General features: G+C 38.5%; 1 protein-coding gene across 8 annotated transcripts in view; it reads right to left on the reverse strand.

The window, feature by feature from the left end:
* MMS22L (MMS22 like, DNA repair protein) overlaps window positions 1-20,111 on the reverse strand; it is an 87,211-nt gene that overhangs the window by 8,430 nt on the left and 58,670 nt on the right. For 5 of the 8 annotated variants that reach the window (XR_004589795.3, XR_015731386.1, XM_034409037.3 and 2 more), the window contains exons 15-23: window positions 17,503-17,690; window positions 15,749-15,899; window positions 14,408-14,550; window positions 12,598-12,740; window positions 12,310-12,469; window positions 10,222-10,391; window positions 5,035-5,243; window positions 4,337-4,503; window positions 2,039-2,135 (exon numbers count right to left, since the gene is read on the reverse strand). Coding sequence is in view for 6 of the 8 variants with exons in the window: in XM_034409037.3 (XP_034264928.2) it covers window positions 2,039-2,135; window positions 4,337-4,503; window positions 5,035-5,243; window positions 10,222-10,391; window positions 12,310-12,469; window positions 12,598-12,740; window positions 14,408-14,550; window positions 15,749-15,899; window positions 17,503-17,690 (1,428 nt within the window). In the remaining 2 variants the exon portion in view is untranslated. Of the gene's footprint in view, window positions 1-749; window positions 856-2,038; window positions 2,136-4,336; window positions 4,504-5,034; window positions 5,244-10,221; window positions 10,392-12,309; window positions 12,470-12,597; window positions 12,741-14,407; window positions 14,551-15,748; window positions 15,900-17,502; window positions 17,691-20,111 lie in introns of those variants that run through there. The other 3 variants (XM_087882589.1, XM_087882590.1, XM_034409040.3) reach the window with 2 other exon arrangements.

Consider the following 20,111-nt stretch of genomic DNA (forward strand, 5'->3'; position numbering starts at 1 on the left):
CATGGCTGACATGCAGCAATGGCTTTGCTTGAAGATGATGGTAAATGGGTGGAAGAATCCTTTAGATCAGGGGTCTCTAACCTTGGCAACTTTAAGACTTGTGTACTTCAACTCCCAGAGTCCCTCAGCCAGATTCAAGCCCAAACCCATTTATTTTTTTATTTTTATTTTTTTATTTTGAATACTTCAAACATTATACTCTCTCCTCTATTTTCTCCACACGGGGAAAGGTGTGAGAGTTGGGTAGAGGGAGGTAAATGGTCCAAAGTCACCAGATCGTTTCTATGTCTATGAGATAACTAGAATTTATAGTCTCCTGTTTCTAGTGGCTAGTGTTAGACAACGCAAAATGTTTCTAGTCCACACCGTAACTACTATGTCAAACTAGTTTTTGATTTTAATTTTAAATTTGAAACAGGCGATCCAACTTTGTTGACAGCATTGCAATACTATTCCAACCGTATCAAATGTCTTCTGATCTTGAAAGCTTTGAGCTTGAAACATTTGCAATATGGACAGCCAATACTGAAACATTTACGGTAAACAACCCTTTCTGAGCTTGTAATGTTTCAAAACCAAAGCACTTTAGATACCTCTAACTGTTATTTAAGGCATGATGAGAGTGTAAATTCAAAATACTTGGAAAAGACCAAATTTGGGAAAGATAACATTCAATATTAGGTGTCAGAGTGTTTACAGCGTGACTACTATTTTGAGACAACCCAGGAGCAAAATACAGGACACAGAGGTTTTGTCATTACAAACAGTAGTTTATATACAAGACTTCTATAAACAGACATACACGTGGTAGGCACATACCAGGCAAGCAATCAGTCTTCAACTCTACCCGGAGAACTACAATGCAGATAGAACACAATGAGGAGAGTGATGTACGAGGAGAGAGAGAGACACCCTCTAATGGCCTCCCTTATATAGCCAGCTTCTTAAAACAGCAATAACCCTGCTGACTCCTATTCTGTCTGAAAGGGGCAATAACCCTGCTGACTCATCCTCAGTTATCATCTCGGTTTACAGCTTTACAGCAGCTAGTCAACTATTAAATCATAATTACCTTAACATTAGGAAACAGTAACATTTATTCCTATGCTACACAAAATTTGTTCTCATGAATTTCAGGCTCCTCCATTACCTGTGGGGTTTGGAAAAGTCAAAGAGACCTCAAGCTATTAACGGTGAAGCAAAATAATCTTAAATTTCATGTAGTAACTTGATTTACAACCTATCGTTTAGTGACTGTTTGAAGTTACAAGGGCACTGAAAAAAGTGACATAATTTTTACACGACCATTGTAGCATGTGCTCAAAATTTGGGTACTTGACAACCGGCATGCATTTATGTCAGTTGCACTGTCCTAGGGTCATGTGCTTCCCATTCCCAGCTGGCTTCCAAAAAGCAAAGTCAATTGGGGAGGGCGAGCCAAATTTGCTTAATGGCCACATGATTCATTTAACAACTGCATTGATTTGCTTAACAACTTTGGCAAAAAAAGAAAAGGTCATAAAATTAGCAAAACTCACTTAACAACTGCCTTGTTTGGCAATGGAAGTTATGGGCTCAATGGTGGTCGTAAGTTGAGGACCACTGTATAAGTTTTAATTTACCACTTTCGAATCTCTCATCCTGGAAAGTCTTTAAATATTTATTGTACCAAATCTGCAGATGATCAAGAATATTTGTCAATGAGAGAGCAGCGACGGAGGAACGCACAGTGGAATTTCACAAGGCAGTATATAATTCTCCTTAAAGATGAAGCTTCAACGCACATTAAAACTCCTTTGTCTTCATGGCTGCAACTATGACAATCTCCCCCCTAGTATTCAACATCTACAGGGGGTGGGATGTGCGTGTGCTTCCTGATTTGTTGGCCAATCCACACAATAAACCATCTTGCCAAGAATGAAAGTATATAAACAATCCACATCAAATTATGTTAGGGATAATTAGTTGCTTAAAAGAACATGTTTTCTGTCAAATGCTTGCAATCATTTCGGTGCCAGTTGGCTAGTATTCTACTTACCTAAACACAGAAATCAGCTGGGTTGCAAGCTCGCCTCCTGGCCTTGTTTGGCAGCCTTCTACCAAGTACTGTAGTATCTCCGTTGAGAGTTTTTTAACTGCAAGAGACAAATTGCATTGAGCCTCGGAATAGCTACATCAAAAAGAGCCCTAGGAAGTTTATGAAATGATTGGGGTTGAGGGAGTGATTGTTTTTGGCATTATGATTCTGAGTGTCTCAAGGCCTAATGAATGTAAAACGTTTAAAGGGAAGATGCACAATGGAATAAATGACCACTAAATAGCTGGAGACCGAGTTTATATAGTAATCTTTTAAGGCCTATTGAATTATTGAGAAAATCCAACCTCTTCGAGGTATATTTCTCTTAATTTTTGCTGTACAGAATCCTGAAGTGGCACATGTGAAATGTATCAGCTTTAGTAGGTTTGTTCAGGCCTCATGTTTCTCATGCGTGCACAATAGCAATAGGAGGATATGCTTATATACCAGTATATAAAGCAGTTTACAGTCTGAGCGGTTTACAATGTCAGCATTATTTACATATTTCCCACAACAATCTGGGTCCTCACTTTACTGACCTCAGAAGAATGGGCTGAGTCAACCCTGAGCCCTCTCAGAATCGAACTTGAGGCTGTGGGCAGAGTTTGCCTGCAATATTGCAGTTTAACCACTGTGCCACATTAACCTTAGACAAACCGTTATCTCTCACCTTTGTTCTACCCAATAAACTAAATAGTTGAAATGGTAAACTAAAGTATTTGAATCTTAAAAGTACTCTCTAACTCAAGGTTGTTACCATTAATATCATATGAATATTCTGGAAGCATGACAATTAAGTCGTTGCAACCACAGAAGAGACCAAGCAATTCTCTTTCTAGAGCAGGGGTGTCAAACTCGCATCGTCACAGTGGTGTCACGTGACCGATTGCGACTCCCCCCCTTCACTAAACTGGGCGTGGGCGTGGCCAGCGTGTGACACATCCGGCCTGTAGGCCATGAGTTTGACAGCCCTGTTCTAGTGGGAATCTTGATTAGCAACTTAATCCAGGACCTGGATTCAGCAGCGGCTGAAGTGCTGCTACCAGGATTTCGCCCTAACTTTGTATTCTGTTAAAGTTGTTCTAAAGAGAACTTCATTCAATGAGAATTGTTCCTTTTCTGCCTAGGAAACAGTTCTAGGCAAAGCAGCCAACCCACATGAACTGAAAGTTTGGTAGAGGGGAGGTTCTGCATGACATCCAGTTTGATTTAATCACCTGAGCTCAAGACAGATTGCATAGTTGTGAAGAGGTAAAATAGTAGTAGAAGTAAACCTCGCATAACAATCCTAATTCGGACCGGAATTTCTGTCACTAAGCAAAATGATTGTTAGACAAAACATCACATGATTCTGCTGCTTGGTGACAGCAGTTCCGATAGTCCCAGTTGTTAGATAAAGACCATGGCACTGCTAGGAAAAGACCTCACATTTCTTCTGCCTGTGGAAAGTGCTAGCTTCTCCTCCTTCCTCCCCAGCTGGGACAGTGAGCCCCCTTTGGTAGATGCGGTTCTGCCACCCTTGCTGCATATATCCCTGGCTGGTGCAGAAGGAGGAAGAAAACACAGAATGTCAGCCAGGAGCTGTAAAAGTAGGTGGCAGCAGAGTGCAGGGTGGCCAAAAGCAGATATGAGGGGGGGAGTTAGGCGGGTTGGAGGAACCGAAATGCACATTGTGGTTGTAAATGCTGGCCCACTGCCAAATGCCCAATTTTTGATAATGTGACCATGCTGTAACTTCAAGGACCAGTAATAAGTACCATCTGTTTAGTTTGCAACTTCAAATGGTCATTAAGCAAGGACTGCTTGTGCCTCCTTGAGCACTGGTTAGCTGTCATTAATACACAAAGCAGCCCAGTAGGTATTTGTCATATTTGTCCTTGCATGTCTCTTACCCAGCTAGAAAGCTTTTCATTATATGTCAGTACAGAACCTATTTCTTCTCAAGTTAATTCTGTAGCTAGGGTTGTAAATTAAGCATTTGGAGTTTAAGAAATAAATGCCAGAATTTTTTTATCAATTTAGGTCTGATTATATCGATGATCAAATGATGCCAGTGGCTGATTCAAGACATTAACTATCTTACTATAGTTGTAAGATCCTTTAATCACTCACAAGTCTATCGCCAGATTGGAAAATCTTTGTATTTACCACCATCCGTATATATTATCCTTGTACAATGAAGTCTGTGATCTTTTTCTTATACTTTCTGATATTCTAATGCACCTCTATATAGACAACAACGGAAGCTCCTAAGCTTACCCTGTGGTTCATTAACCAATATGAGGCACTTTAAGACAGAAGGCAGCAACGTCTCAACATCATATATTTCAATGCTTTTGGTCCTTTGCAGTGCTTCAAGAGTGAAAGCTAACACCGATCCTAGGCGAGGAGGAGGGGCATTACCTTTGAACTGTAGATAATTTTCACTGGAAGAAAATAAAAAGAAATCATTCTATCATTCTTTAGGATACGTAATGAGAATTATATGTTTGTATGGTCTTCAGGTGCATTTTCACCCAATTTTTTTTACATACCATGTTTCCTCCAAAATAAGACCAGGTCTTATATTAATTTTTGCTCCAAAAGATGCATTATGGCTTATTTTCCAGTTAGGTCTTATTTTGGGGGAAATACAGTACTAAACGCCTCTGTCTGGTTGACGATCTTAATTGGGGCTTATTTTGGGGGTAGGGCTTATATTACGAGCATCCTGAAAAATCATGCTGGGCTTATTTTACGGTTGGGTCTTATTTTCAGGGAAACAGGTTATACACAGTGTGTTCTGATGGAATTAAATCAATCCAGATATTTTTCAGCTAAAAAGTTCTGAGCATTTCCTCTCACAATCTCATGCTTGTATTGCTTTCAAAGTAAAGGCACTAATGCATTTTTTCCTCCACCAATTTAGCTATTAAACATTCAAATGCCAACCGTTGATTTTATTTTCTGGATTTTACCTGATGACTTGGACAGACGTCTTGTGTAGATGAATGGCTTCTGGAGTGGCAGCAGAACCGTGCAACGCCAGCAAGATGGGATGATGCCCGGCTCGAGATGACAGAAGAAGAAAGCGTCCCAAATACTGGCGAATCACATTCCGTAACAATTGGTTCAAATAGGCACTCTGACTTTGAGACTGGCAATGGCAACATATAAAGGACAAGCCCTAAAGAAGTGAGGGGGGGATGGGAAGGGAAGAATAATAATTTGCCACATTCAAATTGTGAATGCAAAACATCACCATCATCATCAGGACATCCAATGATCTTCTATAAGTAGAATCTTCTAGAAATACCCTGGTGAGAATTCCTGATAGCATCACTACCCCAACGTATCTTAAATTTCCAAATATATCAAGTGGGTGTTTTATTTATTAAAATGTACAAAAAGGGGATAAGATTTAAAAAAAACAAAAACAAAAACCAAGAACATATTTACTATCGGAGTTTGGTCATTTCCACTTGCTTTGCCCCAAATCTAGGACAAAGAGTCTTTTTCTAGAGACAGGCAGGAGGGTTGCCGTAAAGGTAACAATGACCTATTAACTCAGGTCATGTGACCCAGGTGACTCTTGTGACTGAGAGTGAGAAATTTGAAGTATCTTTTGACTGTTCTTCTCTGTTCCATTTTATCCTTAATCACATATAGGTGGGCAAAGATTTTATTTTTATTCATTTGTATCCTGCCTTTATTATTTTTACAATTAACTCAAGGTGGAAAACATATCCAACACAACTTCCTCCTCCTATTTTCCCCGCAACAACTCTGTGAGGTGGGTTGGTTGATAAAGAGTGACTGGCCCAAAGTCACAATCTTCTTGTTAGGTCCCTTAACGAGAATTATTGAACTACTATTTAATTGTAAATAGAATGTTAGTATTATATTACTGAATAGAATACTGCTATTAATAAAATAATGAATGTTGGTATTCATAGTCTTGATTTAATGGTAGGTTATATTTAGTTTTTGATATAGTTTAAATAAATGGTAATTGAGGCAATGAAATGTTTTAGATATAGTGATGTATTTTTCTATATTATATTGTAAGTATAGTCTATTTCTTGGAAATATATACTACACAAATAAAATCAGCCAATAATATGATATCTGACTATTTCAGTTTGATGTAGTGGTTAAAGTGCTGACCTAGAAGCCAAGAGACTATGAGTTCTAGTCCCACTTAAGCATGAGAACTGACTGAGTGACTTTCAAACATTCATTACACACACACACACACAGAAAGAGAGAGGAGGGGGGGAGAAAGAGAGAGCGGTGGCCTAGAGGTGGAGCTCTTGCCTCACAATCAGGAGGCTGTGAGTTCGATCCTAAGTAGAGGCAGATTTTCTATCTCTGGAAACACTGAGAATATATCTGCTGAACAAAACTCTGCATTGGCAACAGGAAGGGCATCCGGCCATTAAAACACTCCGCTAGCTCCAGTCAGTTGCCCAGACACTGCCACACAAACATATACATATATATACATATACATATACGATTTTGCAATCTCTGTCTGCAAGTAAATAGCTTACAAAAGTAAGCTATGGAAATCATGTACTAAAGGGGTTATCACGATATTAAGATGTCGTTACAGAAGAGTTGAAAAATGTGGAGCCAAGTTTTAATCATGCTTGCTCCTTGTGGGCAGAGTCCTACTGAGTGTTCTTATGAATTATCATGAATATCCATGAGAATTGCTAAAGGGAGGATGTTAAGATCTTCAAGGAAAAACACTATGTTACTTGGGAGGGTAAGATGTTTGACACATCATGCCACCTGGAAACTATGAAGCTAGGTTTTTGCTACTAAACTTGAGGGCTTCTACCTCACTCTTTCTGTCAATTTTGGAAAATCTTTATTTCAGTGTCTTTAGTGTACTTGTAGCTCACCAGCCTCTGGGAGAAAGCTGAGTCTATAGCTTATCAGTTTTCAGGATGCACACAAAGAATCTATCAGTATTAAAGGGGCCAGGCCATTTTTATATTAAAAAACAAACGAACAGCATTAATCAAAATGTTAAATATTTTTATTATTTTTTTATTTATTTTTATTTTAATTTGATTTATATGCCGCCTTTCTCCGGAGACTCAGGGCGGCTTACAATGCGTTAAGCAATAGCCTTCATTCTTTTGTATATTTTATACAAAGTCAGCTTATTGCCCCCACCAACTGGGTCCTCATTTTACCTACCTTAGAAAGGATGGAAGGCTGAGTCAACCTTGAGCCTTGGAGAGATTCGAACCAGCAGAAATTGCAGGCAGCTGTGTTAATAACAGGGTGCACTAAACCACTGTACTATCAAGGCTCTAAATACCTTTATCCAGGCCCTACGTTTACTTGTAAACAACGTGCCACATTTGAAATGCAATCCGGCACTTGAAATACTTCAGAGACTTGGTGTGGATGATCTCAAGCAGACTGCCTTTTTCTCCCAAACCAAATTCTACTTTATAGAGAAGTTGGTTCAGGGGGTTAGCCACAAAATACCCAATAGCAGCTGGGATAAATTGAAATCTCCTTGGGTTCTGAAACGCCCCTTGAGCCTTCTGGCTCCATATAAAAGTCTATTTTTTAATAATCAGATGAGTAGAAAATCACCCCTTGGTACCACCTGCTTCAACTTCTACCCATTAATGATCCATGTCAGGCTTTCAAGCCTGTTTAGGAATACTTAAGTTTTATTGAGGTCTAACTCCAGGTGCTACTCTCTACAGAAGAGTGATAAAGATTAGTGTGCCCCTCTTTAGTCCGTGGTGATATTCATTGGACCAGTGCAGGGGTCTGCAACCTTACATACTCAAAGAGCCATTTGGACCTGTTTCCCACAGAAAAGAAAACATCGGGAGCCACAAAACCTGGGTGGGCGTGGCCAACCCAATGTCATTCACTTCCACCAGTCACATGACCTCCCCTAGCCACGCCTACCCAGCCAGTCATTAGGGCAGAGAACCAGTTGTTAAAAAACACCGGGAACCACAAAATTCTTTTGACATATATCTCTCTCCCCTCCCACCCACCCCCTCTCCCGCTCTGTCTGTATCTCTCTGTCTCCGTCCTGGCTGCTTCGCCATCCCCCGCCATCGCCTTTACCTTCTCAGGCCATGTGAGGAGTACTGGGAGGGGAGGGAGAGGGGTGGGGCCAGCCAGTGGTGGGATCACCTGACAGGGAGCCACAGCAGAGGCCCAAAGAGCCACATGCAGCTCCAGAGCCGCAGGTTGCTGACCCCTGGACCAGTGCATAATCTAAGTATAGCAGCATTATCATGTGCCCATCTGTAACATTTGGTTGACGACATTTTCTTTAGTTAAAAGATTGACAATGTAAAAATTAAGTTAGCCATGGGACAATATACAAATAAGGTATACAATTTATTATAGAATCATATAAAAGTTCCAAACAAATTTTAACATATTATTTGGTCATTAATATAAAATGCCTATCTTAAATAAACAACAGGACTTACATTTTGCATATTTGACCAAAAATTCTATTATGTAATTTAATCGTACAGGAATAACTGACATAAACTGTATTTGCATAATTCATAAAAGAATAAAACAAAATAAAGTCTTCTTTTGGGATACTAGTTGTTGAAGATCACTTATCTATGGTTAAAAACATTTTTTTCTTATCTTGCTTCCGTCCAATAATTTAATTTTAGTTTTAGTATTTGGAATTAATATTTAAACTCCCCAAATTAAAAAATGAAAAGCAATGTCAGGAAACCTTTTGTGAAGGACCCCAATATTTTACAGCTTATTTAAAAAACTATGAATGCTTTGGAGTATTCATTTCTGATCCTTTTTCTTATTTTATATGAAATTTATGCTTGTTGTAGCTAGAATAAAGAATATTCTGTTCATGACTTTTTGTTTGTTCTATGCATTTTTTCCTCCTATCTGCTTAAACAGGTTTTGTTGAAAACGCTTTCTAAGATTAACAGGAACAGAAGTAAATCATGACTCCATAACCATATGCAGTTATTATTGGAGAATTCATGAAGGGTCATATATTGAATTCACACTAGCAAAATGATCAAGTGACAGCTGGCATTTTATCAGTAGAAGGAAGCTCTACCACGGCCACTGCCACCAAGGAGTGTTGTTTTGCAGGGCGGCCAAAGGGCAAAGATGGAGGGGGGGAGTTGAAACCCCTTAGCAGTTGTAAGTGGGCACAGTCTGCCAAGTTCTCAAATTTTGGTCATGTGACAATGGGGGTTACTCCAATGGCTGCTAACTTCAGGAACTGGGTGTTACATAACATATGTTCAGCACCATTTTAACTTCTGATGGCCACCAAACAAATGGTGTTTATGTGAGGAATATCCATAATCAGTGAATGATACATAAACAAACATTTGCTTCACTTAATGAGTGTGCGGAATCAGATAGATTAACTAGATTGATCAATGGTAAAAAAGATTCAGAATTTTATAACAGTTGGAAATTATGGTGCGATTGGGTCCAGAAAAGGTGGGATAGAATAGATATATGTTGATGTATATATATGATGGCAAATATGTATGTATAAAGGAATGACTTTATATTTATGGACAATGTAATCACATTATACCATGGTGGCAGGATTGTATATTTTATTTGTGTATTGGTGTATAGAATATATTAATAAAAATTATAAAAAACAACAACAACAATCATTTGCTTCACAAGTGCAGTTTTCATTTTTTAAAACACATAAGGGAGAGAAATGTGCCTAGGTCAGGTATTTGAACAAGTAGCAAATACTTTTGAGATAATTAAAATCAAGCCCTGAGCATTGTGCAATCACCTCTAATCTTGCGGTACTTGTGAATTTAACGATATATGCATGTGCTCATTATTACTTCTATTATGCAAACACACGCATACTGTAGAATTTTTTTAACCCACCTTATTACTTTCATAAGTTATTCAAGGTGGCAAACAGACATAATACTCCTTCTTCTTTTTATTTTCTCCACAACAATCCTGTGAGGTGGGCTTGGGCTGAGAGAGTGTGACTTGCCCAACTCACAGACTCCTGATTTCTAGGACTACTACATCAAAGTGGTGCTTCTCTCCGTGTGTGTGTGTATGTGTGTGTGTGTATGTCCGTCCCTGTGTGTGTGTTTTCATATGAACATAGTATAGAGAGACCAACGCACCTGAAGAAAAAATGGGAGATTCTCACGAATGGCAGCCAACATCACTGCAGGTAGTTCTTTATCTTGCTGAAGCACAGCATGGGGCAAAAGCAAGCAATCTATAATACGGAACAAGAGGGGTTGTGCTTTGGAAGTAGCCAATATGGCTGCCCAGGACTTCACAAGGCATCCTGTCGAAATAAAACCAAGAAAACCAAAAGTTGAAATTGCAAAAAGAGAGAGGAAGCATGAAGAAATATTTCTGCCGGATTTCATGTCTACTGGTAACTATAGCAACCAAATAGTCACATTTCCATATATCCCGCTTAATAATCCTGGGGATGGTGAACGTCCATTTATACAGTGAACTAAAAATGAGAGTTGTGAACTTTGGACTGAAACCAGATACGTCAGGGAATAGTATACTAAAGAAATAATGCTAATGTATGCTACTTTTGTACTTGTGTATTTACTATTTGGTATGATCATTTTTAATGCAAATTGCTTTTGCCTTTTGTTTTCATCGAAAGCAGTAACATAGTTGGTTAATAAATATAAAGCAAAACAAATGTTATAAATGCAAAAAAACATTCAGCAACATATTTTGAATCCCCCTTTACTTCCCTAAATAGGAAATATCACTGGGAAAAAGGATAGCCTTGCTTCAAATACATCAACAGAAACCTCACAGAATGACGGAGCCTGCATTAGAACAGAATGTGTGACCCACTTTCATTCCTCAGTAATTTTTTTAGGTCTGCACAGGAAAATGAATCAAAACTAGCAATATAGATTGACTTTGAATGCCACGAGGCAATCAATAGATTGGCTATTCTGAGAATGACGGTATCAACATAGCCTTAATATGCTGAAATTCTTTCTAATGGAGATATGTTTTCTGGAATTCCTTATGCTGCTCTTCCAAATAACTATAACTGAAAGACTGACAGGTATAAGTTACAATATTTTTATTTAATATATTTTATGCTATTTCCCAAGTAAGAACGTTAAAATAAAGCAAAGATTAAAAAAGAATGTCAGTTATTAGAAGAAAAAAGAAAAATTGAAACTAAGTACTATAATATTTTCTCTCCCCCACTTTTTAAATGTATATTATTGATACGAAGATGACCTGGGGGAAGAACTTTTAATAAAATATGTAATAGTATGCAGCTCTGAAGAACTAAGGGAAGCATTCCAAGGAAAGGAAGGAAGGAGGGAGGGAGGGAGGGAGGGAGGGAGGGAGGGAGGAAGGAAGGCTGCAAGTACCTCAAGATAACAATCTGCAGGAAAAAGCAGAACTACTGTCAGTAATTACAGGTAGTCCTCGACTTACAACAGTTCATTTAGTGACTGTTCAAAGTTACAACACTGAAAAATGTGACTTATGACTGTTTTTCAAAGTTAAAAGTTTTCCCACAATCATGTGATCAAAATTCAGACACTTGGTAACTGACTCCTATTTATGACTGTTGCTGTGTCCCAAGTCATGTGATCACCTTTTGCGACCTTCTGACAAGCAAAGTCAATGAGGAAGCCAGATTCACTTAACAACGTTACTAACTTATCAACTGCAGTGATTCACTTAACAACTATGGCAAGGAAGATTGTAAAATGGGGGCAAAGTTCACTTAACAAATGTCTCACTTAATAAGAAAAAAATTGGGGGCTTAATTGTGGTCGTAAATCGAGGACTACCTGTCTAAGGATTAAGGAAAAGTGTAAGGAAAGAAAAGAAAAGAAGAGGACAGCCAGGAATAAGATTGATGGATTCAATCCCAGCAGCAATGGGGGCAACGCTGGAGATCTGAAGGGCCAGGCCGGGGACAGATCTTCCTAAGTTGTTGCAAAGGTTGATTCTCAACTTGTCTCAATATGCTACAGGAGGAATTTCTGACATCCCTAACAAATGCACATCCCAGCAAACTCTTAATGAACATAACCCCACTTGCACTATATCTCCTGGCTGGTTTTATTGACAGACACTTGCAAGGGAACCAAAGGGCGTTTGTAGGTTAGAAGTTCTGCTGGAGAAGTTGCCTGGAAGCATTGACACTAATGGCTTTGCCTTATATTGTTGATAAGGGGAACACTGAGCCTGAGAATTACCTATTATCTTGTAGGTGAGATGAAGTCCTTCTGCAGGCCCTTTCTTTACTAAATAGGGTTTTACATATTTTAATATGTCACCAAGATATACCAATGCCTTTGTCACCATGGCTGATTTTTCAGGCAGTTGCTGAAGCTCACTGTAGTTTTTTCCAACAGCCTAAGAAAACATAGGAGAAAAAATTGAGAGCAATTCTTGATATTGAGACACATCTATCCTATTAAGATAGGATAGGGTATTTTCTAATTCTATTCCTCCAAAACTGCTATTTATAATAAACACCGTACCTCAATGAACCGGAAAACAGCCTCCTTAGGATCTTGTTTGTAGACTGACTCATCAAAGTGAGCCTTTGAGAAGATAGTTATTACTTCTGGCAGCTTGAATATCAATCTTGTAAGTTCAGTCACTTGTTCCATATAAGCCTTATCTATTTATCAACACAACACAAGAATTCGATGTGACTTAGCATTGGACTTTTCCCATCAAGTATACATCCTTAGACAGTTCCTCAGGTATGGTGAACTACAACTTCTACAAGGGGAAGATATGAATTGTACTCCAACACCAGTATTTGTGAGTTGGATTTATATATTGTGTTTCCTCAAGGAGCACAAAGCAATAAACCCAGCACTTCTGAACAACTGCAAAAAAACTTATAAGGTAGGTTGAGTTGAGAGTGTAATTGGTCAAGTCTCTTAGTGAGCTCCGATGGAAGAGGGTAAATTTAAATCTGAATCTTATTATTCTAGATCAGGGGTGTCAAACTCAAGGCTCGTGGGCCGGATCCGGCCCATGGGGTGCTTAGATCTGGCCCTTGGGGCCGCCCTGGAAACAGTGAGGGACCGGTCCACAGTGCCTCTGCCAGTGAAAACGGAGCAGTGAAATGTGCAGTGGCCCTTTCCCCTGGCCTGGAGAATTGTGTGCCCTCCCCCCCCAGCTCCGTTTTTGCTTGACAGATGCTAGCAAAACAAACTACTAACAAAACTGGATCCCCCCAGCCCTGCCCGGGCCACCACAGGTGCCCCTGACATGAATGATGTTAAACTGGTCATGCCTACCATGGCCATGCCCCCCAAGGTCAAACAGAACTCTGATGCGGCCCTCAATGAAATCGAGTTTGACACCCTTGTTCTAGACTAATATCACTATACCAAGTTCAGATTTGAAAGACTGTAAAAAAGCAGGGATGTTTTTTAAAAAAACAAAGATATTTCTTGGAAATCATGCTATGACTGTTAGTAAGTATCTTCCCCCCAACAAACCTAAGCCCATTACGTTTCTACATTTTATCCACTACTCAAGTCAACCAAGCTCATAAGGTTAACTCCAATTCAGGTGAGATCATCAAAGATCAAAATCAGTGGTGGGATTCAAACTTTTTTACTACTGGTTCTGTGGGGATGGCTTGGTAGGCATGGCAGAGGAAGGATGCTGTAAAATCTCCATTCCCTCCCCACTCCAAGGGAAGGTTACTGCAAAATCCCCATTTCCTCCCGATAAGCTGGGACTCGGGAGGCAGAGAATAGATGGGGGCGGGGCCAGTCAGAGGTGGTATTTACCGGTTCTCCGAACTACTCAAAATTTCCACTACAGGTTCTCCAGAACCCGTCAGAATCTGCTCAAATCTGATCACCTCTGATCAAAATCTAAAATACATGAAATGACCACTAATTCATCTATCTTTTAGTCCAGTTTCACACGTATCTTGCCCTTTGCTTGAAAATATAATAAAAAGAATCACTAGCATTAATATCTATAAATACAGACTTTCAATTGTCATACAGCAAAATGCCCCCTCACACAAGTTAAAATGTTTTGAAATAAATGATCAGATTTAACCTATGATTTCCAATTAATTACATTATTCATCAATGTTTGGGAAATTTTGTTTTTGTTTTCAAATGAACATACTTGCTTTAATTTAAATTAAAAAATAAGCAACTAATCAATTACCCAAGCAGGCAAACATAAACTGGAAGAATAATAAGGCAAAAAAGTGACAGTAGTGATGGTAGTGGTAAACTAACATTGTGCATATAGTTGAAAAGACTAAGTTTCTATTACTGCTGATCACATATAAACCAATGCACATACTGGTAGTTTGCTCAGCATCTGTTCTGATCAAGGTGTCGGGAGGCTGATTGATAAACATCTGTAAAATGCATCGAAACCATGACTGAACAAACAAGGATTGGTAGGATGAATGACCCATGCCAGTAAGAGCTTCAGCCAGTGCACTATATAGAAAAGAAAGCCAATAAAGAAAAACAAATTAGGTAAGTAGAAAAGTCATTCCTTCTCCTTGATTTATATCATTTTTAAAAAATCTGTAAATGATTCCAAGAACTCCTGCCTCTAAGAAATGCACTATGGCACAGAATACCATGACTTCTCCCAAAACAGAACAAAACCCTTAACCTAGTTTGCACAATGCAAACTGTAGCAAAATCTAGGACCGTGATGGTGAAGCTATGGCATGCATGCCACAGGTGGCACGTAGTGCCCTCTCTGTGGGCCCGCGAGCCGTCACCCCAATTCAGCTCTGCCATGCATGCGGATGCACCTCCCTCCAGCCAACTGGTCATCGGGTCTCTACCGCAAGTGGGGAGGAGCCCGTGCAGGGGGCCCATGCGTGCATGTGAGGTGGGGCGCATGCTGGGGCCACGCGTGCATGTGCGGGGGAGCATGTGCAGAGGGGCTGTGCGCATGTGTGGGGGGTATGGCATGTACAGGGGGCATATGCGCATGCATGGGGGGTGGGGCACATGGGTGCACACGCATTGCATTTTGGGGGTTCAGGCACTCGGTCCGGAAAAGGTTAGCCATCAATGATCTAGGATCTCACTTATTCCCAGTTTTCTAATAGTCCTTCAGTGTACAGCTAGCAGAACAGCTCAAAAGTTCCATGCAGCTTTTATAGGCCAGGGAGTTAGGAAAATCAATGTAAATATAATACAACATCAATGTTTTCAGGAACATTAATATAATGTATTGGAGTTGGTTCTCCTGAACTATTAAGAGAGAAGAAAAATGATAATCTCTGTTTGCAAATGCAATTTAGTGTCCTTACTCTCCACCACACATCCATTCCCTTTCTTCTTCATTATTCTATCTTCTGACACCCCTCTTTTTTCCTGACATTTTCCTGACTCTTTCCCTACCATACATCTGTTTCCTAGCAGACTGAGAAGAATTCAGTCAGACTTGACAAAAGCATGACAATATGGCTTTTGAAATTGGATTATTTAGTGTATTGGAAGGATAATATTGGCATTGTTATTTGTATAACTGAAAAAAATCTAGAAAATAGATTTTCAACCCGGCTTTCACAAAAATCTACAGTAAAAAAAACCCTACATGTTACTGCAATAGAAGAAGTAAACCAAAGTTATGCCAACACCTGCTTTTATTTAACCAAGATGTTGTATCGCTTACCTGTTTTGTATCAGGTGAGTTAGATACCTTGATACCAGCTGAGGGCAAACCATATCATCCCATCCAAACAACTGCATCATAGATATAATTGGCTGAGGCTGGAGATCTGAGGTACATGTGCTGGGTAAATCCAAAGCTAACAAAGTCAAACCTGTTTTTAAAAAATGAAGTGGCTATATGTTAGAAAAGCAAAGAAGTAGAACAAACTTCTATGCTTTGTACACCACTGTTTTTTTAAAATGCTAAGATTCCTTCCCCTTCCCCAGTGAATATAAATACTTTGAAATCTTGAGCAGAGCTTCAAGACATATGCTTTTCCTGCTTGCTGTTTGTATCTTAAAATCTGTTTCCACCAGCTGCTTTCTATTTCCAGGAAATTCTATTATTAAAAATGAAAGAAACTCGAAACAGGAATCATAAAGTGACACGGATTATGCCAAATGTTGTCAAATTAGCTTCATCAGTCGGCCTTGCTCTCTATCATAGATCAACCCACTGTATTTATAATCCGAGTTTATTTTTATCTTTGCGGACATTTGGGTAGAAAGGAAAATGATATTGGCACTAATTCCTCAATCAAAATGAGTTAAAACTTAACTGTGCTTTGTCATTTATTCATTCACTGAATATGTATTAAGAAACTTATACTTTCACTGTTCTTTAGCATTTTAACACAAACATTGCTATATTCTCAATGTTAGTGACGATCAATTATATAGTTCTTTTTTTAAAAAAACTTTTTAAAGCAACTATGCAAGGAAAACTAGAATGGACTAAAAGAAGGTACTAGAGCCACTGCTTTAGTGTTGTATCCATATGTCATTACATGCCAAGGAAATTGCATTTTATTCCGCCGTTATTATATCTTAACGATTGCAAAGCTGCTGAAATGCAAGGTCTTTTTCCATTAATGATTAGGATTTTAAAAATGCATATGTTCGGTTCTTAATTCATATTGAGGAAAATACATTTAAATTCAAATCTATCTTTTACAAATAATACTGAAATGGTTTTCGGTGAGGTATTATAACTAAATGCAAGTCTTCTTGCACTGAGTTGAAATATACAGAATTAGTATACAGGAATATCATGGAAGAAATAGTACTATATTAAAATACAAAGGAACCGGATCGGGTGGGCACAGCTCCAGTGAAGTCAAGGATCACCATTTTTATAGTTTTGTTGCAAGATGTTGTTCCATCTGCTAGAATTTTGAGCAGCATTCTTACATTATAAGACTCCAGAATATAGGGTATTATTATTATTATTATTTTTAAAAAAAGTCACACAATGTATTTGAAATCTTACCTGATATATTTACAGAACAGTGAAGATTATCATAATCTTAGAGAAACCCGAGGGAAGGGAATTTGTAGCGGCAAGAGACTCTGAACAAACTCATTTAAGCACGGAGAATACGCATGGTATTGAATATGGTGACGTATCAACCATTAACGTTGCTTAAGATCACAACTACACATTTCAAATAGAATGAACATCTAACAAAAAAAAAAAAGTGCCACTCGATTTATAGATCCGAGGGACCCTATGAATAAAGTGAGCCCTCTACTAAGAGGAAAATATGAGTCCCCCTCTCTCTTTTCCCACTGAGGTGTATGCATGCATCAAAAGGCTGCCTACAGGAATCTTACAATGTGCAGGTAAATTCTACTATATCCAGTAACAAGTTACTTAGAAACAGGAAGAATGCATCACGGTCACAAGAAAGACGAGGTCAAGTTGGGAGTACAAACCTGCAGCTGTATCGGCAAGCTGAGGAGGGGGAGTCTTCACCATCCTCTGGCCCTTCAAGTAAGGAAAGAAATTTCTCCAGAGAGCTTTGGCAACAGCAAGGTGGTGCTCTTTCGCCACTGATGAAGGCTGTGCATTGGGGCCTGGATTGCCTAACCGAAGTCCCTGGTTTAACTGCTCATGTGCTGCTCTAAGAAGAAATAAAGGTGATGTGACCATAAAGTCTATTGCCCTGGGAGGAAGAGTAATTGAATTTTTTTTTTTAAGATGCATGAGGATAGTTATTGTGCAACACACAAACTTAAGGATTTAGAAATCACCTTTCGTAATTCAAAACTTGACGGAAGGACATTTATCCATACAAGCAATTTGATGGATAAATGATGGCATATTAAGCACCGTAAAGTTAATGTTAATTATTTATGTCATCCATTAATTATGCACCTCTTAATATGTCAGGCCCAAATGGGAAACAGGCAGTTCTAAAATGAATGTATTTATCAAATGACAAGTAAGCATGCTTACACTCCAATGCCAAATCTTTCATGATTTGTTAATTTTCTATGCACGATGTACAGAAACTGGGTCAGGCACAGAAATCTATGAATATTTTTCCCCCCTCAAAAGCATTTATCACTGAAGTTTTTTTCCTCTTTTTGCAGCCTCAGTAGAGATAAATGAAAAAACAAACAAACAAAGATTAACCCTTTTCAAGTACATAGCAGCAACTGCTCATAGCAAACTAAGGCCTAAAGTTACTGTTATATCTAAAGTCAGTCCTTTACAGAGACAATGTGGCATGAATTCAATAACACATTCAATTTTCTTTGATTCTGCTAGTGCAATTCCTAGTACTTAATCTAATTTGGAAGTTGTGACTTTCTAAAGGCTCAATAGAGATTTGTCTGCAGGGAATCAGTTGGAGGAAGGGCAGGAAGCATTAATAAATTTGTCTGGCAGACTAGAAAGCGAGGCATTGCTGCTCTTGGACGATCAACTAAATAACATGCTTATTAAAAACAATCCGTAGAAATGCACTATCATTCCTGCTCCTATTTATCTCATGGTCAGCTAAATTGAGATTGTAGATTAAGGTACTAGCAGCATTATTACATTTGCTTTATTAAATTCTACAAACAGCAGTGTAAAATCAAAGACAAGGTATGATTCAGTGGCAAACTACAAGGAAAGGCAGTTGTCTTCATACTCCTTTTGGTAGTAGCTGACAACCAGATTGAAAGCAGAAAAGGACTTGCATATTTGTGAATTTTATCCTAATGGTGTTTCTTTCCACTGTTATTCTGTTTCCCCGAAAATAAGACATCCCCGGATAATAAGCCAAATCGGGTTTTTGAGCGCATGCGCTAAAATAAGCCCCCCCCGAAAATAAGCCCTCCCCAAAAATATTTAAACACATGTGCAGCCAGTCCCCACCATTTCCTCTGGTTTCCTCCATGTGGCCCAAAATAATAAGACCTCCCCGAAAATAAGGCCAAGCTCTTATTTTGGGGTTCAAAAAAATATAAGACAGGGTCTTATTTTCGGAGAAACATGGTATTATGCTGACTTTATTTTGTATGGGACCAACAACTGTTGTAATAATTTGCTTGGTGTTATGTTCATTATCTAACAGTGTTTAGGTCTACACAGTCCATAATAATCTGGGGAAGCACCCAGGCAAAAAGCCTGTGGAAACTCCATTCTATCTTTATTATCCTCTCTCACTTTGGATTGTTCAATGTATATATTTCTTGCCCTATCCATCTGTGGCAACTGCATTAATCTGCCTGAAACAGAAGACTTTGTAATAAAATTATAAATTGCAGCCGCAAGGAAGAAAAACGTGACGAAAATCACAAGGAAAAAAACACAGAAAACAGATGCTGCATTGCATGTCTGCATCAGTCAAAGAAACAAGACTCATGGTTGACATTTAACATTATGGACTCCTCCTTGATAAAGAAACCATCTGAAATGTATAAGGGAATAATAAATAGAGACACACAATATAATATCTGTTTTCTGGGTTATTTTTCTCTCACTTTGGGGCCTATATCCAGTAGCTGTTTAGGTACTTGAAATTGAAAATCAGCCCTAAATCTAATGATGGATTAAAAAAACCTAAATTTCGGTTTAACTGAATTAAACTTTTTTTGGGGGGGAGGGGGAGAGAATCGATTTAGCTCCTAGCAAATATATAAGAAACTCAGAATGTACCTTTTGACTAAATTTTATACTCTTTAGAATTGTGTAACATGGATGTCATGGATGTAGATGATAGATAGATAGATAGATAGATAGATAGATAGATAGATAGATAGATAGATAGATAGATAGATAGATAGATAGATAGATAAGATAGATAGATAGATAGATAGATAGATAGATAGATAGATAGAAAGAAATATATAGAGATATTAATTATTAATTTTTGTTAAAACATGGCATATTATTTCCCTGTGGAAAAATTTGCAAAGAATTAACCACTAGGTAGCTGCATATGTATAAATATTTGCATAAACACTTTTTTTGCATAACAGCATCATATAAAATGCATTTTTGAATTATTGGACCATCTTCAGGAATGGTTTTTCAAGGGGTATCAGAAGCT

The sequence above is a fragment of the Pantherophis guttatus genome, chromosome 1 (assembly GCF_059756535.1).
Source record: "Pantherophis guttatus breed Tessera chromosome 1, ASM5975653v1, whole genome shotgun sequence".
Classification (NCBI taxonomy): Eukaryota; Metazoa; Chordata; class Lepidosauria; order Squamata; family Colubridae; genus Pantherophis; species Pantherophis guttatus.